The sequence below is a fragment of the Nycticebus coucang genome, chromosome 3 (genome assembly GCF_027406575.1).
Source record: "Nycticebus coucang isolate mNycCou1 chromosome 3, mNycCou1.pri, whole genome shotgun sequence".
NCBI classification, from domain to species: Eukaryota; Metazoa; Chordata; class Mammalia; order Primates; family Lorisidae; genus Nycticebus; species Nycticebus coucang.
This window is the reverse complement of record NC_069782.1, coordinates 97,512,650-97,539,120: the sequence shown is the minus strand read 5'-3', so window position 1 is coordinate 97,539,120 and position 26,471 is coordinate 97,512,650. Positions and strand designations below refer to the sequence as shown.

The 26,471-nt window shown below is 45.1% G+C and overlaps 1 protein-coding gene across 1 annotated transcript in view; it reads left to right on the top strand.

The window, feature by feature from the left end:
- LOC128580447 (core histone macro-H2A.2) overlaps positions 1-26,471 on the top strand; it is a 63,300-nt gene that overhangs the window by 35,202 nt on the left and 1,627 nt on the right. The window contains exons 3-8 of the mRNA XM_053582285.1: positions 3,963-4,069; positions 8,897-9,094; positions 10,873-10,983; positions 12,726-12,825; positions 17,509-17,598; positions 24,949-25,123. Coding sequence (XP_053438260.1) covers positions 3,963-4,069; positions 8,897-9,094; positions 10,873-10,983; positions 12,726-12,825; positions 17,509-17,598; positions 24,949-25,123 — 781 coding nt within the window. The remainder of the gene's footprint in view (positions 1-3,962; positions 4,070-8,896; positions 9,095-10,872; positions 10,984-12,725; positions 12,826-17,508; positions 17,599-24,948; positions 25,124-26,471) is intronic.

Below are 26,471 nucleotides of genomic sequence, written 5' to 3'. Positions count from 1 at the left end.
AGCAAACTTCAGTAGTTGCTGTGGCTATATTTGCCATAACAACATCTGAAACTATTCATGATGATTAATGTTATTTCAAAAGGATGTCCAGACGAAACTTCCAAAAATGATAAGAGCTACTTGGTCTGGATTTTCTACTGGGTATTATTTAGAAGTTTTTCTCTTTGAAGAAAAAAGTTCTACCTCTGATTTTAAACTAGAACACATACTCCAGGTTTTCCTTCTTATAAACTGAGCGCGGCTGCACGTTCTAGGAGCATGGCCTGCATGCCCTGGACGGTGCTGAGCACTGAATCTCAGCCATTAGTCCACCCCTGCTACATTTGATTCTGGCAGATTTTTCATCTGTGCATCTGTCTGTCAAGCTGAAAATAACCTGACCTTCTTCAGGGGCTTCTTGAAGGCTCCATGCTGACAGTTAATTTGATGAACTGGGGGTAGGAGTGAGGGCGGCACTTTAACTTCCTGTAAATGCAGGTGACAGGAGGCAGGAAAGTGAGTGTCCAAGATGTTGAATTCAGTTCAGTTGTTTAGAGACTTAAAATTGGGAGGCTCCATGATCCCCACACCCTTCTAGTAAAAGGGATGAATAGAGAGCTTTTTACCCCAAGATGTGGGCCCCAGAAATGATAGTCCCCTGAAATCAGCAGATGCCATAAATTCCCCTTAATTACATACAGTGGGAAACTATATGCTTAATGTCATGAAGCACGCCTATTTGTGAAAGCTTTAAAATTCCATTTTCTTTTGATGGGTATCCTTTTTAAGAGAAAGAAAATGCTAGGCAACAACCTGAATGCCCTGAACCTGATTATCTAATACAGCCTTGATTTCAAATTCCCAGTAAATATGCTTACACTACTCAAATCACAGGGCCGAGATCTTTGATTCAGAAAACATGGTCCCTGTACAAATGGATTGTTGGTAAACATAATGTGCATTGCTTAATAATCTGTAAAAGATGTGAGAATCAATTTGCAGTGATTTAGCATTTTTTCCTTATGGCCATGTCACATAAATACGTAACTCCAATGTTTATTTTATTCTATATTTTTGTTAATCATATTTGCTGAGTTAATAAGGCACACTTACACCAAGTTTTTATTATTGCTATAGATTTTATGAATCTAGCAATTTCATGTGATTTTTATTTGAAATTAGGTTGATCATAAAGACTCATACAGAATCACTTATGAGGGCTTAGGATTTTTTTTTTTTAAGACAGAGTCCCAAAATGTCACCCTCTGTAGACTACCATAATGTCACAGCTCACAGCAACCTCTAACTCCTGGACTTAAGCGATTCTCTTGCCTTAGCCTCCCAAGTAGCTGGGACTACAGGCGCCCACCACAATGCCCGGCTATTTTTTGTTGCAGTTATCATTGTTGTTTTAGCTGGCCCGGGCTGGGTCCAAAGGCACCGTAACCACTGTGGTACCGAGTCGTGGGTTTAGGATTTATGCCACTGCACTAGCACATCCCCTAGCACATACACACACATACGCCTGCCTGCACACACACACACAATGCATTCATGCACATATACATATATACATATGTCTGCATGCACATACACAATACATTCACACATGTGCACATATACATGTCTGCACGTGTGCACACAATACATTCACACACGTGTACATATATACATGTCTGCACTATGTGCACAGTACATTCACTCACGTACACATGTATATGTCTGCACTCACACACACAATGCCTTCATATACATGTACACATATACATGTCTACACATGTGCACACACAACAGTCACGCACATGTACACATAGATATATCTGCACATGCCCACACAATACCTTCACACACATACACATATACATATATCTGCACTGTGCACACAATGCTTTCACACTCGTACACATATATGTCTGCACGCACACCCACAATGCTTTCACATACATGTACACATATACATATAGCTCCACATGCACACAATACATTCATGCACACGTTCACTTTCCGTTCATTATCAGTAAGTCAACACATTGGCACATTGCCTCCAGCTTTCTAAGGGGAGGAATTTTTCTTTCAAGGCTCATGCATACTTTTGAAGGCAGATAAATTTGATGTAACAGAACATCCCTCTAAAATTAAAGAAGGAAAAAGTAATAAAATAAGACCAAAGAGGTGGGGGGGGGGCATACAGATGGTAGAAATCAATCCTAGATTTTTTTTTAATTTTGACCCCAAAGTTTTGATAGCATGTGCAATGTCTTTAGAAAAATTCCTTTTTACGAACTTTTTCACATTAACCAAATAATTTGTTTGTTGAAGTCAGCCATTCTTAAGTCCTGAGGGGGTATGTAAGACACCCCCAAGGTGACTTCCTACTCAGGCGTCGGGCATCCCCCTTAGGAATTCACTTTTCAGACTGTGCACTTCTTCCTTCCACAGTTTACATCAGTTCTTCCATCCACCTTTTTCTAGAACAGGAGGGACCTGAAGTATCAAGCAAATGGGAAAAAGGAAGTTTAAAAGCAATACCAATGGGTACAGAAAATAGACCTTACCTGTGTCACTCTTCTCTCCAGGGATGGCCCTGCTGTCTGTAGACGGAAAGAAATTCAGCTTCTATGTTAGGATTCTGTACTAATCAGGATTGACTTCTGCTGACAGTGGCTTGAACATTAGTGTTTATTTTTACTCACATACCAAAGATGTTTAGAAAAGACAGTACAGGGTGGCGCCTGTGGCTCAGTGAGTAAGGCGCCAGCCCCATATACCGAGGGGGCTGGGTTCAAACCCAGCCCCGGCCGAACTACAACAAAAAAATAGCTGGGCGTTGTGGCGGGCGCCTGTAGTCCCAGCTGCTCTGGAGGCTGAGGCAAGAGAATCACATAAGCCCAAAAGCTGGAGGTTGCTGTGAATCCTGTGATGTCATGGCACTCTACCGAGGGTGGTAAAGTGAGACTCTGTCTCCACAAAAAAAAAAAGAAAGAAAAGACAGTACAGATCAGTGATTTTCAACTGGTATGCCATGAGAGGATCTCAGGTGTACCGTGAACATTTTTAAAGATCATTAATTAAAGCCCAGGCGAGGTGGCTCACGCCTGTAATCCTAGCACCCTGGGAGGCTGAGGGTGGTGGAACACTTGAGCTCAGGAGTTCGAGACCAGCCTGACCAAGAGCAAGACCCCATCTCTACTAAAAATAGAAAAACTGAGACAAGACTAAAAATAGAAAAACGGAGGCAATCACTTGCACCCAAGAACTTGAGATTGCTGTGAGTTTATGATGCCATGGCACTCTACTCAGGGTGCCAGAGTGAGACACTGTCTCAAAAAAAAAAAAAGAAAAAGAAAACATTAATTATTTTGAAAGAAGTTCAAAGTACAGTAAGTATATTCTTTTGTTTGCCCTTTTTTTGATCCACATAATTTAAGTGTACCCTGAGATAAAAAAGGTTGAAAAAATACCGGTCTAGATTGATAAGGAGACTCAAGTTTCCTTCTGCTCTGTCATCCACAACTCCTTCATGGTCAAAGATAGCTGCTCAAATTTCGTCCCCCATGTCCTCAGTCAGCCAGGAGAAAGGGAAGGACACAGCTGCTTCATAGACAGACCCTCCTGGTATAGGCAACACACCTGCTTGCCCGCTATTGGCCAGAATTTGGCCACATGACCACACTTAACACCAAGGGAGGCTGGGAAACATGTCTCCCTTCCTGCAGTGATGAGCTCAGCAGAAACTCAGAGCCCTGTATAGTAAGGAAGAAGAGCTAATGTTGACGGACTACTGGAAAAATTTGCCACATGATTGTGTATTGTCTTGCTAAAATATCTTACTTGTCTGTGACCTGCTATCTTTCCAGCTTCTGGATTCCTTTTCAGACCCAGGCATAAAAATCATAAATGAATAAATGTGAGCAAAGGTGAAGGCTTTTGAAAGCTTAGACCCCATTTTGTGATAGTGTGTTAACATTCCCTTGTGATTTTAGCGGAAATCCTAGAATTGGCCGGGAATGCTGCAAGGGACAACAAGAAGGCCCGGATAGCCCCGAGACACATCCTCCTGGCAGTTGCCAATGACGAGGAGCTCAACCAGGTATGTCTGAAGCACTGGGACATGGCGCAGATTGGGTCACATGGACCTGGCCAGCCACACTCCAGTCACTCTTGCTACAATTCCCATTCCCATTTGTACAAAAACATTCAGACCACATAAAGAACAAATTCTGCTAGCTATATAATTCAGATTCAAAATAAAATTTCCTTTTGTAATGGATCCCATTATACAGAGGGTACCAAAAAAGGTATATACATTTTGAGAAAGGAAAAAAACGACATTAAAATTGTTTTTTTGTTCGTTTGTTTGTTTTTTACTGTAAGTAAAAATCAAGTGGCGGCGCCTGTGGCTCAGTGAGTAGGGCGCCAGCCCCATATGCCGAGGGTGGCGGGTTCGAACCCAGCCCCGGCCAAACTGCAACAAAAAAATAATAGCTGGGTGCTGTGGCGGGCGCCTGTAGTCCCAGCTGCTCGGGAGGCTGAGGCAGGAGAATCGCTTAAGCCCAGGAGCTGGAGGTTGCTGTGAGCTGTGTGATGCCACGGCACTCTACCGAGGGCCATAAAGTGAGACTCTGTCTCTACAAAAAAAAAAAAAAAAATCAAGTTTATTGGTGATTTGTCCTTTTAAAGGAAGAAAGAACAAAGTGCGGCAGAATATAAAGAAAAATTTTTAAAACAACAAAAGAAGGAATATAGGGAGGTCTGCTTAGCTGACAGTGAACTTTTTTTTTTTTTTTTATTGTTGGGGATTCATTGAGGGTACAATAAGCCAGGTTACACTGATTGCAATTGTTAGGTAAAGTCCCTCTTGCAATCATGTCTTGCCCCCATAAAGTGTGACACACACCAAGGCCCCACCCCTCTCCCTCCGTCCCTCTTTCTGCTTTTCCTCCCCCCCATAACCTTAATTGTCATTAATTGTCCTCATATCAAAATTGAGTACATAGGATTCATGCTTCTCCATTCTTGTGATGCTTTACTAAGAATAATGTCTTCCACGTCCATCCAGGTTAATACGAAGGATGTAAAGTCTCCATTTTTTTTAATGGCTGAATAGTATTCCATGGTATACATATACCACAGCTTGTTAATCCATTCCTGGGTTGGTGGGCATTTAGGCTGTTTCCACATTTTGGCGATTGTAAATTGAGCTGCAATAAACAGTCTAGTACAAGTGTCCTTATGATAAAAGGATTTTTTTCCCTTCTGGGATTGCAGGATCAAATGGGAGGTCTAGCTTGAGTGCTTTGAGGTTTCTCCATACCTCCTTCCAGAAAGGTTGTACTAGTTTGCAGTCCCACCAGCAGTGTAAAAGTGTTCCCTTCTCTCCACATCCACGCCAGTATCTGCAGTTTTGAGATTTTGTGATGTGGGCCATTCTCACTGGGGTTAGATGATATCTCAGGGTTGTTTTGATTTGCATTTCTCTAATAAATAGGGATGATGAACATTTTTTCATATGTTTGTTAGCCATTCATCTGTCTTGTTTAGAGAAGGTTCTATTCATGTCTCTTGTCCATTGATATATGGGATTGTTGGCTTTTTTCATGTGGATTAATTTGAGTTCTCTATAGATCCTAGTTATCAAGCTTTTGTCTGATTGAAAATATGCAAATATCCTTTCCCATTGTGTAAGTTGTCTATTTGCTTTGGTTGTCTCCTTAGCTGTACAGAAGCTTTTCAGTTTAATGAAGTCCCATTTGTTTATTTTTGTTGTTGTTGCAATTGCCATGGCAGTCTTCTTCATGAAGTCTTTCCCCAGGCCAGTATCTTCCAGTGTTTTTCCTATGCTTTCTTGGAGGATTTTTATTGTTTCATGCCTTAAATTTAAGTCCTTTATCCATCTTGAATCAATTTTTGTGAGTGGGGAAAGGTGTGGGTCCAGTTTCAGTCTTCTACATGTGGATATCCAATTCTCCCAACACCATTTATTGAATAGGGAGTCTTTCCCCCAAGGTATGTTTTTGTTTGGTTTATCAAAGATTAGGTGGCTGTAAGATGTTAGTTTCATTTCCTGGTTTTCTATTCGATTCTAAGTGTCTGTGTCTCTATTTTTGTGCCAGTACCATGTTGTCTTGACCACTATGGCTTTGTAATACAGCCTGAAATCTGGTATGGTGATGCCCTCAGCTTTATTTTTATTACTAAGAACTGCCTTAGACGAGGTTTTTTCTGGTTCCATAAAAAACATAGAATCATTTTTTCCAAATCTTGAAAGTACGATGGTATTTTTTTTGTGTGTGTGTGGTTTTTGGCCGGGGCTGGGTTTGAACCCGCCACCTCCGGCATATGGGACCAGCGCCCTACTCCTTGAGCCACAGGCGCTGCGCAGTACGATGGTATTCTAATAGGAATGGCATTGAATAGGTAGATTGCTTTGGGAAGTATAGACATTTTAACAATGTTGATTCTTCCCATCCATGAGCATGGTATGTTCTTCCACTTGTTAATATCCTCTGTTATTTCCTTTCTGAGGATTTCATAGTTTTCTTTATAGAAGTCCTTCACCACCTGCGTTAGGCATATTCCTAGGTACTTCATTTTCTTTGAAACTATGGTGAAGGGAATTGTGTCCTTAATTAGCTTCTCATCTTGACTGTTATTGGTGTATACAAAGGCTACTGACTTGTGGACATTGATTTTATATCCTGAAACATTACTATATTTTTTGATGACTTCTAGTAGTCTTGTGGTTGAGTCTTTGGGATTCTCTAAGTATAAGATCATGTCGTCAGCAAAGAGGGAGAGTTTGACCTCCTCTGCTCCCATTTGGATTCCCTTTATTTCCTTGTCTTGCCTAACTGTATTGGCTAGAACTTCCCAGCACTATGTGGAATAGTAAAGGTGACAGAGGACAACCTTGTCTGGTTCCAGTTCTAAGAGGAAAAGCTTTCAGTTTTACTCCAGTAAAATACTGGCTGTGGGTTTGTCATAGATAGCTTCAGTCAGTTTTAGAAATGTGCCACCTATGCCTATACTCTTCGGTGTTCTAATTAGAAAAGGATGCTGGATTTTATCAAATGCTTTTTCTGCATCTATTGAGAGGATCATATGATCTTTATTTTTGCCCCTGTTAATATGGTGGATAATGTTTATGGATTTGCGTATGTTAAACCAGCCTTGCATCCCTGGGATAAAACCTACTTGATCATGATGTATGACTTTTTTGTTGATAAGCTGTAATCCATTGGCTAGGATTTTGTTGAGAATTTTTGTACCTATGTTCATGAGTGAAAACTACATTAAAATTGTAATACTCAAGTCTCATTTGACTCACCATGACTTGTATTTATCTTTTGTTATCGGTATTATTACAATTTTAATACAGTTATTTCTTTCTTAAATGTGTATACATTTTTTGGGCTTACCAGACCTCCTCTCCTCTGTAAAGACAAGTTCTGTGTGTTGCTGAGGAAGGCGCAGGACGTGGTCTCTTCAGTTTCTTTGCACAAACCTGGTTGACCTTTTTGGAGAGTGGGAGAATCCTTTATATATTAGAATTGTCTGTTTATAGTTTGAACTGACTACGAAGTCAAGTGATGCTCTCCCTCTACCCTAGGATATGTAAGGTAGTAGATTCATAGTATAAGAATTTTTATTTCTATTTATTTTAATTTATAGTAATTTTCTAATCTCATTCTTCTCAAAGCTATGGTGAAGAATCAGTTCTTAAAGGCCAGGCGTGGTGGCTCACACCTGTAATCCCAGCAGACAGATCACCTGAGCTCACAGATTCAAGACCAGCCTTAGCAAGAGCAAAACCCCGCCTCTAAAAATAGCTAGGCATTCTGGCAGATACCTGTAGTCCCAGCTACTCGGGAAGCTGAGGCAAGAGAATTGCTTGAGCCCAGGAGTCTGAGCTTGCTGTGAGTTATGATGCAACGGCACTCTGCCAGGGTAGCGAAGTGAGACTATGTCTCAAAAAAGAAAAAAAGTAGCCAGGCTTTATGGTGGGCGCCTGTAGTCCTAGCTATTTGGGAGGCTGAGGCAGGACAATTGCTTAAGCCCAAAAGTTTGAGGTTGCTGTGAGCTATGACACCATGGCACTCTACCAAGAGTGACAAAGTGAGAGACTCTGTCTTAAAAAAAAAAAAAAAAGAAGAAGAAGAAGAAACAGTTCTTATTGCCAATCTATCATACTGATAATTTCCAAAAAAAGGTAATAAAATTACTAGAAAGATGTAAAAAACAAGGGACAAACTATAAACCACAATTTTTTTTATCACATTCACTAGATGTATAATAACTGTCGACTTGCTGTAAAAGATTCTAGACTCTTACTGGTGACATCTGTACTTACCTTGTCACAGATGGGTAACAGTTCATGGATGAGCCATGGTCACAGACCACACTTGGGGTAGGACTGCTTTAGAACATGCAGAAACACATTAGTGTAGCAGTACATGACGATTACTTATGATTGGGAAGTGCATGGTCAAACACCCCATGCTAATGGAATGCACATGCAAGAGTGTGGAGACCACTGATCTGTCATTAACTGGATCTAGCATTTGCATTAACCTTTGAACCTAATTTTGTCAAGCTGCGCTCCCCACATGTGAAGCTCTTTATCCTCTGTTGTGTCTGGAATTCCAGAGCCCTGGGCAACATCCCTGGTTTCAGCTTCTAGAATTTTGTTTTACTTTGCTTTGTTTTGTTTTCTGTACAGCATCATAGGATGCCTTGATACCTATAGAGAAATGCTCCACAATTGAAAGAGGGGCGAGCCAATTAAATTATATAGTAAGCAATTTCTTTAGGAAAGCAAACACCAGGTTTAAGCCTTGCTTTGCTAACAGTTAGAACTGTATTACGTCCAGAACCAGCAGGCTCTTTGCTGTATGAGCGCATGCATCTCTCTCTTTAGCTGCTAAAAGGAGTGACCATTGCCAGTGGAGGCGTCCTGCCCAGAATTCACCCTGAACTGCTGGCCAAAAAGCGAGGGACCAAAGGCAAGTCGGAAACTATCCTCTCCCCACCCCCAGACAAAAGAGGAAGGAAGGCCACGTCAGGCAAGAAGGGAGGCAAGAAATCCAAGGCGGCCAAGCCCCGGACGTCCAAAAAGGTGAGTCAGGGTTGTGTTTCAAGAGCCAGGCACTGTCACTGCTGTGGTCTAAATGTGGGTGTCCCCCCAAAATTCTTAAGTTGAAACCTGACACCAAGCTGATGGTGGTAAGTGTGGCGCCCTTGGAAAGTGATTAGGTCATGAGGACAGAGCCCTTGAGAATGGGATTAGGGTCCTTATAAAAGAGGCCAAAAGGGGCTTGCCAGAACCTTGATCCTGCCTCCAGACCCATGAGAAATGAATTTCTGAAATAGCTGGATGTTGTGGTGGGCGCCTGTAAGTCCCAGCTACTCAGGAGGCTGAGGCAGGAGAATCGCTTGGGCCCAGGAGTTGGAGGTTGCTGTGAGCTGTGTGAGGCCACGGCACTCTACCGAGGGCCATAAAGTGAGACTCTGTCTCTACAAAAAAAAAAAAAAAAAATGTATTTCTGTTGTTCGGTGTTTTGTAAAGATGAACCGATGGCACCTCTGAAGGGCTGAGGATTCTCTGCAGTTCGGATCTGGGAGGAAATGACAAGAGTGTGTATGCAGAAGAATAAAGGGCCTTCGAGATTCGAGTTCAAGTCACTAAGCAGGGTCTTCTAGAGATTTCCAAACTCACAGCATGGGTTGGCCTCACATTTCTTTTACTGCCCCCTACCAAAATCTTCAGTGAGAGAGGATAGCCTAGAACCTGCTTTTGATTTCTCTTCAGAGCTCCCTGTTGCATACTAAACAAGCTCTAGTCTTCGGCAGGTAGTCCTCTGAGTTCAGCCAGCGGGGATTTCAGATGTTTTGATGGACTAAGCTTGATGTGCTGAGTAGCTTATCTCAGAGATGCTGCTTGGGGAGTGACATCATTATATGCTGCCCAGTGCAGTAACCACTAAGTCACACGTGGCTATTTAAACTTGAATTAAAATTAAATGAAATTAAAAATTCAGTTCATCAATTGTAGCCACATTTCAAGTGCTCAGGGTACTGAAGATCATAGACAGAAATTTCCATGATCATAGAAAGTTCTATCAACAAAGCTGCTTTAGAGGTTGTGAAATTTTCATTCCACAGACCTCCATGACAACACCAAAGATCATATAAAAGCCTGCATGGGATGGCTCACACCTGTAATACGAGCATTTTGCAGGTCTGGGCGAGAAAATCTCTTGAGTCCAAGAATATGAAACCAGGCTAGGCAACATAGCAAGGCCTCATTAAAAAAAAGGTTTTTTTTTAATTAGCCAGGTATGGTGGGGCACCCCTGTCTTCCCAGCGACCTGGGAGGCTGAGGGTGGAGATCGCTTATGCCCAGGAGTTTGAGGTTCCTGTGAGCTGTGACTGTGCCGCTGCACTCTAGCCTGGATGATAAAGACTCTGCCTATTAAAAAAAAAAAAAAAAAGCAGAATGCAGGGAATGGGGAATCGTGTAAGAGTTCACTCCCCCACTGCCACTGTGCCCCATGGAAATCCTGGGGAGGAGGGGAGGGTTAGGAGATATGCTTCTGTACAGCCCCACTGGGCTCTCATGCTTGTCATCATAAGGCATTGAAAAGAGCAAGAATGAGGTACCCATGTCCAGGTTTGGGTGAGGCCCACCCCTTAACATAGTTGGTACTTCGCCGTACCTTTCTCTTTTCCTCATATTGCTGTCCCTTGCTTCCCTCCATCCAGAAACAGTAGAACATAACACCTAACCATTTCCTTTGTATCTAAGTTGGTGGCAGCCATGGGAAGCACTTAATAAAGCCACACTGGGCTTTTTCTGGATTGGCTGTCATCTGTCCTTCTGATTTCTACCAACAGTCCAAACCAAAGGATAGCGATAAAGAAGGAACTTCCAATTCCACCTCCGAAGACGGGCCAGGGGATGGATTCACCATTCTGTCTTCTAAGAGCCTTGTTCTAGGGCAGAAGGTAATAAAGAGAACTGCAGTGTGCTGTGGTGAACACTATTGTACTTTATAACCTGCCATTTACACGCAATGGTGCCTTCTTTATCCCTTGCCCCCCTGATATGACACTCATTCTGTCTTGCATTACTTGTTTTTAAACTAAAGACCTATGGCAATTTCTGCATTGTAAAAGTGATCAGCCCTTTGATGCTGAAAATTGTTGGTGCTGGCATGGGTTAGCCAAAGGTAAACATAGAGAATCTTTCTGGTCTGTAGCTACTGGGTTTACTGGCATTCCCTACACTCCAGTTATTTCTGTGTCCACCAAAAATAAAATCCATAGCTAACTTTCTCAAATAGCTGCTGAGAGGCCTATCCAGCACTGTTCAGTGTAATATATCAAAGAAAGAAAATAGAAATATATGCTTCTTGAATGTCCCTGGTGTTAGACTTGAATTATTTGCCAATAATTCAGGTTGCTTGCCTTCCTAGGCTGCAGAAAGAAAACAAACAGGGCTATACATTTCAACAGTCCTCAGCAACACAACAGCAGCCCAGCCAGAGAGGCAAATAATTCATGCCTACAAGTGTAAAGTTTACTGAGCAGACAATATATCTACCTAGTCAACTGGGGCTGAAATAAGATACGACGAGGAAACAATCAGTTAATCATATCTCTGGTAGCTGAATGCTTGCAGCCTGACAATAGCGTGAACCTCCATGAGAGCAGCTGGGGAGAGCAGGTTCTAAGAAGAACGGCAATGTGGCAGGTTCCTAATTCATCACTGATGGAAGCAGGGAATCAAAGAGATGGAATTTATGTCCCCTCTCTGGGCTCTCTGTGGTTCTATGACAATTAGCTTTCTCTCACTTAGCCAGAAGAACATAACGTTCTTCCTCCTGTGGGCAAACAAAGGAGAAGGCCCTCCATTCCTCTCTGCTACGAACACACAGGGCAGCGTTTCCCAAGGGTAGCCCAAGAACGAAGTCCCCAAGGGGTAAAGGGGCCAGACATAGGCAGGCTAGCATCCCAGAGCCCATTAATCCTCTCCACAAGGTCATGGTCTTCCGAGCCCATCCCCAAATGTTCTGTGCCGCTCTGGAGTAGCTTCCCCTGTGGGAGCTACTTAGAGGATGCATGGCCTAAAAGCAAGGCCGGTAGGGTTGGGAACCAAACACATAAGCTGCAGGGAAAGAAAGAGGAGGAGCAGTAGTCCTGTTCCCATTTCGGGGAAGGGGAAGCAGATTTGTAGCATAGTCCTAGTGTCAAAAAGTGAAATTCAAATCCATTGCAGAGCCTGTTGAAAACCAAACACAAAACTTGATGTCATCACTCTATATGCAGCCTTCTTGTTGACATTTGGTATGAATAATTAAAGAGAGGAGTGCTTCAGCAGCACATATATACTGAAAATGGAACGATAGGCTGGGAGAGGTGGGAGCCTCTGGGAGGCCAAGGCAGGTGGATTACTTGAGCTCACAAGTTCGAGACCAGCCAGAGTAAAAACGAGACCCTCATCTCTACTAAAAATAGAAAAACTGAAACAAGAGGATTGCTTGATCCTCAGAGTTGGAGGTTGCCGTGAGCTATGATGCTATGGCACTCTTCCAAGGGCAACAACTTGAGACTGTCTCAAAAAAATAAAAATGGAACAATACAGAGATTAGCAATAATTAAAGAGGCATATGGATGTCAGGTAAAATGGGAAGATTTTCAATGAGTATGACCGTTCCCATATTCTCCATCTTTTCTTCCTAATGCAGCTATCCTTAACCCAGAGTGACATCAGCCATATTGGCTCCATGAGAGTGGAGGGCATTGTTCACCCAACCACAGCTGAAATTGACCTCAAGGAAGACATAGGTAAGGTCCTGAGACATTGTAGAAGTGCTGTAGACTAGCCCACTGTTCTTGTGAAGTCGGTCATGGTCAACTGGCTGGTTGTTTGGGGTCCTGTGTCAAACTCTTGTCTTTGTGATTGAACAGCTTCACTAGAGAATAACTTTGTGTTCATCCTGCATATATTCTTTGAAGCTTATATTGAAGTATTACATAAAAACAGATCATTAGTATACAGCTTGATTAACTTATCTCAAAGAGAAAATCAGCTGTACAACCAGCACCTAGGTTGGGAAGCAGACCCTCATCAGCACCCCAGAAGTCCTCTTCCTTCTCCCCTCTGGTCTTCACCCTTCCAGGTGAAGCCTGTCTTTTAACAGCATAAATAATTTTCATCTGTTTTTAATTTTATGCGAATGAAATCATGTACTTTTCTGTGTCTGACTCCTTTTGTTTAACTTATCATTTGTGAAATCCATGTATATTGTTGAGCGAGATTGTGTTCATTCATTTTCCTTGCTGTGTACAAATATGTCACAATTTATTGATCTATTTTACCACTGATAGCATCTAGTTTCTAGTTTGGGCTACATGGAGTAGCACAACATGTTTCGGATAAAACTTGATGTGTATTTTTAGCTTACACCTTGAGAATGCTATTAGAAAAGATAGAAATGGACATCTTAAAAAATGCAGTTGTCCATAAAGCTATGAGCATTGTCCTTTTACCAGTGGTTTGCCACCTGTCCCATGAGTGGTGGCGGAGCTGTTACTAGGCAAGGTGGAGGAGCTTGGAGGGGAAGCTGTCAAATTCCCTGGAAATAACAGTAGGTTAACAGTCACTGCCTCTGGTCTGGTGTCGTGGCTCACACCTATAATCCCAGCACTTTGGGGAGGCCGAGATAGAAGGATCACTGGAGCCCAGGCTCAGCCTGGGCAACATAGTGAGTAGTTACCTCTACCCCCCAAAAAAGTCTCCATCTCATCCACGGAACTGCCCTAAACTCTTCACTGAAAGGGTAAAGTGAGCAAAGAAAGGGCTGTGTCCCTGAGGCAGGGGCTAGTCATGCAGCTGGTCATAGCATGGGGGGAGGCTGCAGGACTCATTTAAGCTTCCCTCCTGGCTCAGAGGCCACTTGAAGAGGATATGACAGCCCCAGGGAGAAACGCCTGCTGGTGGCCTTCATCCCCACCTCTGAGTAGACGTCCTCACTTCTCACAAAACAAGTGGCAGCGTCTTACTTTACACATTTCTATGGTGTCCATGCTTTTACATCAGAAAAACAAAGATACTTCTTTTTTTTTTAATGGCAGCGAGGTAGGACAGGAAGAGAACTGGTGTTAGAGCAAAAATTCAAGCTGAGTTCCCAGCCGTAGATTCTCAAGCTGACCTCTCTGGGGTCTTGAGGGGAGAAATGAGCTAAAAGGTGGCCTGACGGTTAGGAGAGCAGGCTCTGCATCTGTCTGGGCTGGGTCTAGCTTTTCTGAATGTGACCTTGGGCAGGTGTCTTAGCCTCTCATCTCTATTTCCTTCTCTGTATGATAGGTGAGGATGACAATAGTACCTCTCAGGGGTGATGTGAAGATTAAATAGATGGTACGTACATGGAGCCTATGGAGCTTAGCGCAGTGCCGGGACCCCAAGGCATTAATCAGACAATCTGATTGTCTTTTTTCTTTTTTGAGACAGAGTCTCACTTTGTCACCTCCATAGCTCATAGCAACCTCAGACTCTTGGGCTCAAGCGATTCTCTTGCTTCAGCCTCCCGAGTAGCTGGGAGTATAGGTGCCTGCCACAACACCAGGCTATTTTTTTCTTTTTTTGCTCAGGTGAGCTCAGGCAATCCACCCACCTCAACCCCCTAGAGTGCTAGGATCACAGGTGTGAGCCACGGCGCCCAGCCTGTAATTTATTTGTTGATGAGGCTGCTTGTCCTATAGGGTTTCCCATGGCCTGGATTTTGTTAAGTGCATCCCCCTGGTTGTCACTAAATATGTTTCTTATTATTTCTTTTTATAAAATAAATTGGTAGTTGGATCCAGAGCAATGCTTTTCAACCTTTTTTAATCTCATGACACACTTGAACCTATAGTTAAACTTCCAAAGCACACTTAAATTATGTTGATCATAAAAAAGAATAAAAAGGCCACGTGTGGTGGTTCACACCTGTAATCCTAGCACTCTGCGAGGCCAAGGCAAGTGGATTGCCTGAGCTCAGGAGTCTGAAACCAGCCTGAGCAAAAGCCAGACCCTGCCTCTACCAAAAACAGAAAAACTAGCCAGGCATTGTGATTAGCACCTGTAGTCCCAGCTACTCGGGAGGCTGAATCAAGAGAATCACTTGAGCCCAAGAGTTTGTGGTTGCTATGAACTATGATGACACCATGGCGCTGTAACCAGGGCACAGAATGAGACTGTTTCAAAAAATAAAAAAGTTAAAAAAAAATAATAAGAAGAATGCACTTGCTGCTTTGGACTTCTTTTGAAAATAATTTATGATCTTTGAAAGTTCACACCTTAGATCCTTGCATAGAACACCAGTTGAAAATCATTCCTCTAGAGCAGCAGTTCTGAACCTTCCTAATGCTGCGATGTATTTTCATTGTTACAAAGGGGTCGCGACCCACAGGTTGAGAACCACTGCTCTAGAGGTTCAGTGAGGTGCAGGTTCAAAACCTGTGGACAAGACTCCTTGGTCAGCGCAGCAGCATCTTGCACCATCACACCCATCATGCCTGCTTGTCTTTCTGAGATGCCAGCAGCTGTTGACGCCCCTTCCCTTGTCTGTTCATTAGGCGGGTTGTGAAGCAGTGATGTTCTCATTCCAGCATTCCTTCATTTCTTCATGGTAATGCATCCCCAGAGAGAAACACCTCATCAACTCTGCAGGCTTTTTTCTTAAGTCTTTAGTGAAGAGGGTAGATTCGCTTTGCCTTCTACACATCCTCACTGGGCCCTGACCTGAGGGCAGAGAGCAGCAGTGTAGTCCTCCTTCCCTGCTTCTCCATGTGAGCTGGCCTTCCTGGCCTTCTCCAGACTTCTGGACTCAGCAGATTGACAGTGGCCAGGAGTCTGGAGGCCTAAAAGGAGCCCCCAAGACTCTGGACATAGTCTGTGATCACCATTTCTCAACTGTGCTGTTGAAACCCAAGCACATTCATGAAGAAACCCCCTCCCCAGATCCACCCCCAGAGAGGGACTGCTCGAGTGGACATTCATCCTAAGTGATCTGTACAATGTAGTGTGGCTCTCCAAATATATTTGAGCACCTGAGTGTGGAGTGTAGATGCTCCATCATCTAGGCCCACGGGAAACCTCTAAACTTCCCTAGTAGTGAATATTAGTGACTAAAATACAGAGAGATGAAACTTGCCCCAGACATCCACATAAGTAAGGTCCTTACAAGATGAAAACACTCAAGGGGAAACAGCTCATCTGCTGCCCATGAGTAGCTCTACTCTCAGAGATTTGGAGTGTGGGATCCCCTGGTGCTTACAAGTAGGGTCCTGCCACCTCCTGGGGTTACGCTTGGCCTCTGTAGAAGTAGGACCCTGAGATTCTGACTAGGAAACAGTCCTAACAGCAAAGACTCGACATCTCCCAGCAGGAGTATCCTTAGAGATTAGCCTCTCAAATTTTTACGTATTTCCATTGAAAACTGAGGCCCAGGCCTGGCGGAGTGGCTCCGGGAGGCACAGGTGGGAGGATCCCTTGAGCTCAGAGATTCCAGACCAGCCTGAGCAAGAGCGAGACCCATCTCTACTAAAATAGAAAAACTACCTGGGTGTGGTGGTAGGCACCTGTAGTCCCAGCTACTGGGGAAGCTGAGGCAGGAAGATCACTTGAACTCAGTAGTTTGAGGTTGCAGGGAGCTAGCCTAATAATAGGGCACTCTAGCCTGGGCAACAGAGTGAGGTCCTGTCTCAAAAAGAAAAAAAAGGCTGGGCAAGGTGGCTCACACCTGTAATCCTAACACTCGGGGAGGCCAAGGCAGGTGGATCACCTGAGCTCAGGCATTGGAGACCAGCTTGAGCAAAAGTGAAACCCTGTCTCTACTAAAAATTGAAAAATTAGCCAGGCATTGTGGTGAACACGTGTAGTCCTGGCTACTCAGAAGGCTGAGGCAAGAGGATCACTTGAGCCCAAGAGTTTGAGGTTGCTGTGAGCTATGTTGCTACCACACTCTACCCAGACTCTGTCTCAAAAAAAGAAAAAAAAAAGTGAGACCCAGGCGAGAGAAACAATCTCCCAGGCTGCCCTGGGCCTGTGTCTGTTCTTTGACCCCAAGGACTTACAATAAGTTGGTGGCCTGAGATGGGAACAGGACCTCAGAGCTCTCCACACAGGTATTGGACTTGTAGAACTTTCACTGGACTCTCTTCCTTTACAAAAATCATCTTTAGAACTCATGTCGTGAGACTGCTTTATTATCCCTAAAAAGGTCCTTTTAAAAAGTTTGCTAAACAAATGCAAATTTTTAAAAAACAGCTTGCTAAACTTACTAAAGTAAGTCTGCTGGACACAGGCCCAGAGGCCCCCGCCACCCATGACCACGGGCAAACCAGAATAACAACTGGGAAGTTTGAATCCGAGTTTCCAAGTGTTTTGAGGGGTATGCATGTGTATGTGTGTCTAAGAATTGCATCAAACAGTGTAAGTACATGGAAAAAACAATCACACTGGCCTCCCATTGTTTTCCCTTGCAGGTAAAGCCTTGGAAAAGGCTGGTGGAAAAGAGTTCTTAGAAACAGTAAAGGAACTTCGCAAATCCCAAGGCCCTTTGGAAGTTGCTGAAGGTAAGTGTGGCATTGGGCCCTACAACCAGCCCAGCCTCACCGCCTTCCTCTCGACAGCCCCTGCCCTCACATGGCTCAGACATATTCTGTTTTTGAGACAAAGTGTGCCATAACTAATAAGAAAGCTATTTTGGCATCTCTCAGATAATTTGACCAGGCTCTGGGGATCCTTTCAGATGCACTTTGGGGACTATAACATATCTAGATAATTCAAGCCAGTTTGCATCAGATCTCCCAAAATGGTCTAGAGCAGTGGTTCTCAACCTTCCTACTGCCGCAACCCTTTAACACAGTCCAAAGGGGTCGCGACCCACAGGATGAGAACCGCTGGTGTAGAGCCATTGTGTTAACCGGGGTATGGGGGGGAATACACATTAATTTAAAATTTACCACGAACAATTTTAAAGTATCTAATTCAGTGACAATACGTATTCCTACAATGTCTAGCAGCCATTGTTACTGTCTAGCCCACAGAAACTCCCTACCATTATGCAGCCCTGCCCGCCCCAGCCCCTGCTCCCCACTACCTCCTTTCTGCCCCTCTGGATTTGCCTATCTGTATATTACATGAGCTTTTGTGTCTGGCTTTTTTCACTTAACATAGTTTTTTCAAAGTTCGTCCATACTGTAGCTCGTATCAGTACTTTACTCCTTCTTATGGCTGAATGATACTCCATTTTATTGGCTGAGTCAGGTGGCTCACACCTGTAATCCTAGCACTCTGGGAGGCTGAGGTGGGAGGATCCCTTGAGCTCAGGAGTTTGAGACCAGCCTAAGCAAGAGCGAGATCCCTTCCACCCTGTTTCTACTAAATATAAAAAATTAGTCAGGCAGTGTGGTGGGCACCTGTAGTCCTAGCTGCTTGGGGGATGACACAGGAGAACTGCCTGAACCCAGGAGTTTGAGGTTGCTGTGAGCTAGACGGATGCCACAGCACTCTAGCCTGGGCAACAGAGTGAGATTCTGTCTCAATAAATAATAAATAAATAAACAAATATTCCATTTTATATATCCATTCACTGGTGATGGGTAGTTGAGTTGTTTTCACCTTTGGCTATTGTGAATAGAACTGCTATGAATATATTGACATGAGTTTTGTATGAACACTTGTTGTCCAGGCTCTTGGGGCAACTTTTTGACAGGTGGATCTCACATACACAAAACCTCCAATCAGTTCACTCCTCATACATCCAGTCAGTGCCAAGTGCTGCGCTAAAGCCAGGGCTTCAAGGCTGGGCATGGTGCCTCACACCTGTCATTCTCACACTCTGGAAGGCTGAGGCAGCTAGATTGCCCTGAGCTCAGAAGTTCAAGATCAGCCTGAACAACAGGGAGACCCCTGTTTCTACAAATAGCCAGGCGTTGTGGCGGGCACCTGTAGTCTGAACTTTGGGAGGGTGAGGCAAGAGGATCACTTGAGCCCAAAAGTTTGAGGTTGCTGTAAGCTATCATGCCATGGCACTCTACTAAGAGCAACAAAGTGAAACTCAGAAAAATAGATACATACATACATATATACATAAATCCAGGCCTTCAGAGAAAAATGACACCCACTGCTGCCCTTAGACACATAAATGGAACATGGAGAGGGAACACCTAGGAGGCGGGAGCAGAGGACTGGGTCTAGCAAGAGCAGGGAGCCTTGGGTCAACTTCTAGAAGGAGAGAAATAGCAGCCACAAGGAGGCTAGGCTCACAGCTGTGTGAGAAGGTCTGAATCTGACCCTATATGACCAAGAGGGGCCACCTTGAAAGTTTAAGCAGAGGACTGTCCTGGTTAGATTTGACTGTTAGAAAATAATGGGGCTTCCGGTCAAGAAAGAATATGAGTCCACACTTTAAATCTGCACACACCGTGTGTAGCAGTGACAGATAGAATTTCTTTTTTTAAAATTGTAAGGAGCCACACTCAAATATCAGATAAACATATGCATGGCAGAGACAGCCACAGCTGCAATGAGACAGACCTGGAAACATGCAGAGCCACCTTATCACCTGGAGGGGACGCTGGCCACGATCACTGCTCAAAGCAAGGAACTAGAAAGACTTCAGCTGCCTTCACAGGAAGCCAAAGCTCTAGCCACCACCCAGGGCTTGTGTAAAATCTGTCTTCCTAGGGTAGCAGAAGGGGCAGACCCCTCACCCAGGCCCAGAGCCATACTGCCCACTGACTCCAGGCCTGGGTCTGCCACATTCCCTACAGAACCACCAGACAGAGAGAGCCCAGAGGCCAGACGGCATCTGGCCTGGGGAGGTGGGGGCCGGAAGGCACCCAGCAAACTGCCCAACAGGGAGAGAGAAAAATACCTGCTCCGTGTGGGATGAGAGGCTCCAACACAGTTCTAGGCAGAGTTCCAAAGGCAGAAAACAGAAGGTTTAGAAAAGCAGTATTGCAGAGATCAGAGCTGAGAATTTTCCAGAATGAAACATTGTTTGGAAAGCTCAAACCTTGTTTTTCCTTTGCTCTTACACCAAAACAACAGCAATCATCAACACAGAAGACTTCTGTGCCCAGTGGGGGTGGGGATTCTGCTCTTCACCAACTGAACAATCAGCAGCGGCCTGCGGGGGGGTGGGGGGCGGGGGGTGTCTTGGATTTGATTCCTACACTCTCCACCTGGAGATGGTATCAGACACCAAAGGTTATAGGAGCTTAATTCCCCAAACTGCCCCCCTTCACAAGTCCAGGCCTCTGAAACTTCCAACCAACCTCTTTCAAATTGGGGCTCCATGACCCCACCCTTTGGATTTTACTAGTTTGGCAGAGCGGCTCGCAGCATTCAGGGAAACACTTACTTAACGTTTACTGGCTTATTGTAAAGGATATTACAAAGCATCTGGATGAAGGGACTCATAGGGTGAGGTTTGGCGAAAGGGCTGCAGTTTCCATGCCCCACTTGGACACACCACCCTCTAGAAGTTCCCTGCATTCTGCTGTCTGGAAGCTCTCTGAACCTGGTCCCTTAACATTTCGTTACATAGGCGTGTTGATTAAACCATTGGCCACTGGTGATCAACTTGACTTTCAGCCCCTCTTCTCTTCCTGGAGCTTGGGGAGGAGAAGTTGAAAGTCCAATCCTGCAATCCTCTAAGCTTTCCGATGACTAGCTATCAGTCAACATTAGCATACAAAAATAACTCTGGAGATTCCAAGAACTTTGGCAACTGCATGCCAGAAAATGGGATGAAGACCAAGTAATATATTTCACAATATGGTAAACTTGAGTCCTCAAGTTGAAAATAGCAAGCATAGATAGGCGCAATGGATCACACCTGTAATCCTAGCACTCTGGGAGGCCGAGGCACATAGATTGCCTGAGCTCAGGAATTTGAGACCAGCCTGAGCAAGAGTGAGACCCATCTCTACTAAAAAAAAAAAATAGAAAAACTAGCCAGGTGTGGTGGCAGGTACCTGTAGTCCCAGCTACTGAGAGGCTGAGGCAAGAGGATCACTTGAGCCGAAGAGTTTGAAGTTGCTATGAGCCTTGACGCCACGGCAGTGTACCCAAGGCAACAGAGTGAGAATCTGTCTCAAAAAAAAGGGGGGAGGGCGGGGATGGCACCTGTAGCTCAAGCAGCTAAGGCGCCAGCCACATACGTCAGAGCTGGCGCTTTTCGAATCCAGCCCAGGTCTGCCAAACAACGATGACAATTACAACAAAAAAATAGCCAGGCATTGTGGTGGGCACCTATAGTCCCAGCTACTTGGGAGGCTGAGGCAAGAGAATTGCTCAAGCCCAGGAGTTGGAGGCGGCTGTGAGCTGTGACCAGGGATGACAAACTAAGACTCTGTCTCAAAAAGAAAAGAAAGAAACGACAGTTAGAACTGACAACAGACTTACCCTCAGCAACAAAAGATGTTTGGAAAAAGGAAAGAAGTATCCTCAAAACTCTGAGGAGGGGAAATACAACTACCAGCCAAGAATTGCACGTGTTCCTACGTTATCTTTCAAGAAGGAGGCGAAAGATGCACAATTGCAGACATGAAGAGCTCAAGAGGCGGCAGGCCAGACCCTTGCTGGAAGGAATACAAAGGCCACGCTGACAATGCAAAAGTGAATCTGGAAGGAAGGAGGCAAGGGGATCACTTGGTCCAAAAGTTTGAGGTTGCTGTGAGCCCTGACACCATGGCACTCTAGCCCTGGTGACACAGTAAGACTCTCTCGCTCAAAAAAAAAAAAAAAAAAAGGCCGGACATGGTGACTTATGGCTGTAATCCTAGCACTTTGGGAGGCCAGGGCAGGTGGATTGCTTGAGCTCAGGAGTTCCAGACCAGTCTGAGCAAGAGCAAGAACAAGACCCTGTCTCTACTAAAAAACAATAGAAAAACTAGCCAAGCATGGTGGCAGGCACCTGTAGTCCCAGCTACTTGGGAGGCTGAGGCAAGAGGATCTTTTGAACCTCAGAGTTTGAAGTTGCCGTAAGCTGTGACACCACAGCACTACCCAGGGCAACAAAGTGAAACACTATCTCAAAAAAAAATTTATATATATAAAATAAATCAGCTATGGCTATGGAGACCCAAACTTTCTCCCACATTTCTCCAGCACATGGTAGGCATAGGACCTTTGAAAAATTGCCCCACGCAGTCCAAGCCAATCCTCAGGTCACTGGGGCTCTGCAGAGCAGCCCTCAGACTCTGGGGTGTCATTGTTCAGGCCAAACAGGGACAAATTGCTTCTGCTGTGGAAATATACACAGTCGCTGAGTCAGCCACGGGGCTGTGTCCTGCTCACTGCCTCATTAGTACTGTGTTGGCTGATGCCCACACCCGCTAGTCCATGTGGGATCATATTCAACCCCCAGCTGGGCCCTGGGAAACCAAGGAGCTTCCAGGCTTACCAGAATGACTAAGGTGTCCCCTGAATCTAGTCTCCACCCATGTGAGGAAGCGCAGTCCTAGCTTCTCTGCCACTGTGGACATCATGAGGTAGGAAATAAATCTTATAAAGGAGGTGAGCATCCTATATTTCAGATAAATCTTTTAAACCAACACACAGCTCCTAAAGACGGCAGACACAGATTTATGTTACAAATTTTGTCCCGAAATGCCTGCCAGCTCCTCCAGACCAGTGGCTTAAGAGCAAGTGGCACCAGACTGCAGCGCAGCTGCCCCAGATGTATCAGAGAAAACTGCTCCTTTAGGGGTCGGCAGCCCCAGGACCGTCCCTCAAGCTTCTCAGTAGCCACAGTGCTTTTCAGCTCTGTTGCTGAGGGAAACTGTGTGTGAGAGACTAAGAAGTAAAACAAAGGAGTACGACTGGAATTGTGGGACAGGCTGACATAAAAATTCAACTTCACAATCCCTTTCTGAAGCCTGACCTGTGCAAGGCACAAAGAGATGATCAAAACACAGTTCTGGGCTGGGTGTGGTGACTCATGCCTGTAATCCCAGAACTTTGGAAGGCCAAGGTGGGCAACTTGGCCAACCCCATCTCTACAAAATAAAATTAACCAGCTGTTGTAGCGATGCATGTCTGTAGCCCCAGCTACTGAAGAGGAGGAGGCTGGAGGATCACCTGAGCCCAGGAGTTTGAGGCTGCAGTGTGTTGTAATAACACCGCTGTACTCTAACCCAGGTGACAGAGCTGGAGGCCCTGTCTCAAAAAAAAAAAAAAAAAAAAAAGACAATCCCTGTCCAAAGAGGTAACACTGTCATATTTAGCAGCTTTCAATTCATGCAGGGTCCTAGAATCACTGAAGCACAAGCCCCACAATAGACCTACAGAGTCAGGGTACCTGGGGTGGGGTTCAGACACGTCTGTGTTTTAAAAACCATTGTATTGGCTTGGCGTCTGTAGCTCAACAGCTATGGCACCAGCCACATGCAGTGTAGCTGGCAGGTTCAAACCCAGCCTGGGCCTGCTAAACAGCAATGACAATTACACACACACACAAAAAAATTGCTGGGCGTTGTGGCGGGCGCCTGTAGCCCAAGCTACTTAGGAGGCTGAGGCAAGAGAATCACTTAAGCCCAAGAGTTGGAGTTTGCTGTGAGCTGTGACGACACAGCACTCTACCGAGGGCGACATAATAACACTCTGTCTCTAAATAAATAAATAAATAAATAAATAAATAAATACCACTGTATTAATTTCCTATGGCTGCTGTGACAAATGGCCACAAACTAAGTGGCTTCAAACAACACAAGTTCATCCTCCTGCAATTCTAGAAGTCCATAGTCCACAGTGAGTTTTAAGAGTCTAAACCCCAGGTATTGGCAGGGCAGCTGGTTCCTTCTAGAGGCTCAGGGGCAAAGCCCTTTCTTACTTTTCCCAATGTCAAGGCTGTGACATTCTACTTTTTTTGGAGACAGAGTCTCTCTATGTTGCCCTCGGTAGAGTGCTGTGGTGTCACAGCTCACAGCAACCTCAAACTCTTGGGCTCAAGCCATTCTCTTGCCTCAACCTCCCAATAGTTGGGACTACAGGAGCCCACCACAATGCCTGGTTATTTTTCTGTTGCAGTTGTCATTGTTGTTTAGCTGGCCCAGGCTGTGTTCAAACCCGCCAACCTCACTGTATGTGGCTGGCGCTGTAACCATTGTCCTATGGGCACCGAGCTTGGTCTCCCTCCTTTAAGTGTCCTGGTGATCATATTTAGGGCTCACCTTTAATCCAGGATCACCTCCCCAAGTCAAGATCTTTAAGTTAATCAAATCTAGTAAGTCCCTTTGCCTTGTAAAGTAACAACCACAGCTACCAGGAATTAGAACATGGATGTTTTAGGGGAGTCAGTCAGTCCTCAACCTACTACACCCACCAGATGGGATTTTGAAGTGTTGCTTTGACTAGGAAACATTGTGAGCAGGCAGCCTAACCGAGGGACTAGTAGGCAAATTGTGTATGAAAGTTTGGCTCAGCGCCCATAGCACAGTGCTTACAGCACCAGCCACATGCATCGAGAGTGGCGGGTTCGAACCCAGCCTGGGCCAGTTGAACAACAATGACAGCTGCAACAAAAAATAGCCAGGAGCCTAGTCCTTGCTACTTGGGAGGCTGAGGCAAGAGGATCACTTAAGCCCAAGAGTTTGAGGTTGCTGTGAGCTGTGACACCATGGCACTCTACTGAAGGTGACATAGTGAGACTCTGTCTCAAACAAAAAAAAAGAAAGTGCCTTGTTGTCACCTTGACATTTTTCATCTGAATCATGTGCTGATTGCCTAGACCCATTCTGATATAGCTCCTGACCTCTGGTGGACAACTCATCAGAAGCCAGGGCTGGTATCCAGCCAGCTTCTCCATCAGTCCTGGTCTCCGTGTCTCTAACAGGTAGCCCAGGAGGGCCAGCCTTTGGAGTTAAGGTGAAGACGTAGGAATAACCTCCAGCTTTTTTCTCTCCCTGTCCCAGCTGCCGTCAGCCAATCCAGTGGCCTTGCAGCCAAATTTGTTATCCACTGTCACATCCCTCAGTGGGGCTCCGACAAATGTGAAGAACAGCTTGAAGAAACCATCAAAAACTGTCTGTCAGCAGCAGAAGACAAGAAGCTAAAGTCTGTCGCATTCCCTCCTTTCCCCAGTGGCAGGTAAGAAGCGGTTTTCCAGTTGATTCAGCTTCTCCCTGGGAACTGGTGGCTCCCCCACTTATATCCAATCTGGCTGTTCCAGAAGACACAGCCAAGCACATTGACCAAGTGACAGAGTAAGAGACCCAGTTTCCACCCTTCAAATCCCACAGAGTAGCAGAACCACGGGCTGGTAGGGCAGCAGGTCTCCCTGGCTGGAGCTGGCTCCCTGCCTCCTGGATGTTAAAAGCCAGGGAGAAAGGCAGCTTAGGGCAGGAGGAGGCAGAGGCAGGCTGTCATGTTCAAAGCCCACATTCTGGCTTGTAATCCTGTAATCCCAGCACTCTGGGAGGCCAAGGCAGGTGGATTGCCTGAGCACAGGGGTTTGAGGCCACGGAGAGTGAGACTTTGTCTCTAAAAATAGACAAGCATGGTGGTAGGCACTGTAGTCCTAGCTACTCGGGAGGCTGAGGCAAGAGAATCACTTGAGAGCCCAAGAGTCTGAGGTTGCTGTGAGCTATGACACGACAGCACTCTACTGAGGGTGACCAAGTGAGACTGCATTCCCAGAGCATTCCCTGCTGTTCAGGGGCAGCGGTGCCAAGAGACTGAGGCTTTGAGAAATGTGCCCAGGGAAGTGAAAGGCTGTCACCAAGAAGTCACTTAGAAGGGGGGTTAAGGGAAAGGGTTGGATTGTCACAGCCCCAGCTGGGCACAGTTTCATGTATGTAGTGAGGATGTCTGTTCACACAGGCAACATATCCCTTCCCTTCATGCTCATCACCAAGCAAGCTTGCATTAATTTGGAACACTTTTTCGTCTTGAGAGCTGCCATTCTATGTCACAGCTATGATTATAGCTGCATCAAGGGCAGGCTAGAAGGGAAATAATGAGGCTGAGGTTCCTGCTGTAATCATCTCAGCCTAACCAACCAGCACTGGGATCCCCAGCCCAGGCCCAGGGGCACTGCAGGATGAATCCTGTCATAGGTGGGAACACGGGCAGTGCTGTCCCGGACAGGATTGCTGGGCAGGTGAGAAGAATGTGTGTTAGGCCGGCCCCTCTTGGACTTGCCCCTGGGGTTGGTGAGTGACCCTAAAGGACCCCTCTGGCTGTGATCCTGGAAGACACACTATCAATAGCTCTGTAGCACTTGGGGCCCTTAGCAAACTCTGACTAACCCCACCCTGCCCAGAGTCACTGCTGCTCCAAGTACATTGGCACATGCATGTGAGTTAATGAGAGAAATATTAAGTGCATGGAAAGGACTGATGATGTTTTGAGCATACATTTTTGATCTTTACTAAACAATCTGGTTATCGTGTAAACTAGTTATGAGGGAGCTAATAAAACCTATATTTGCTTTGAT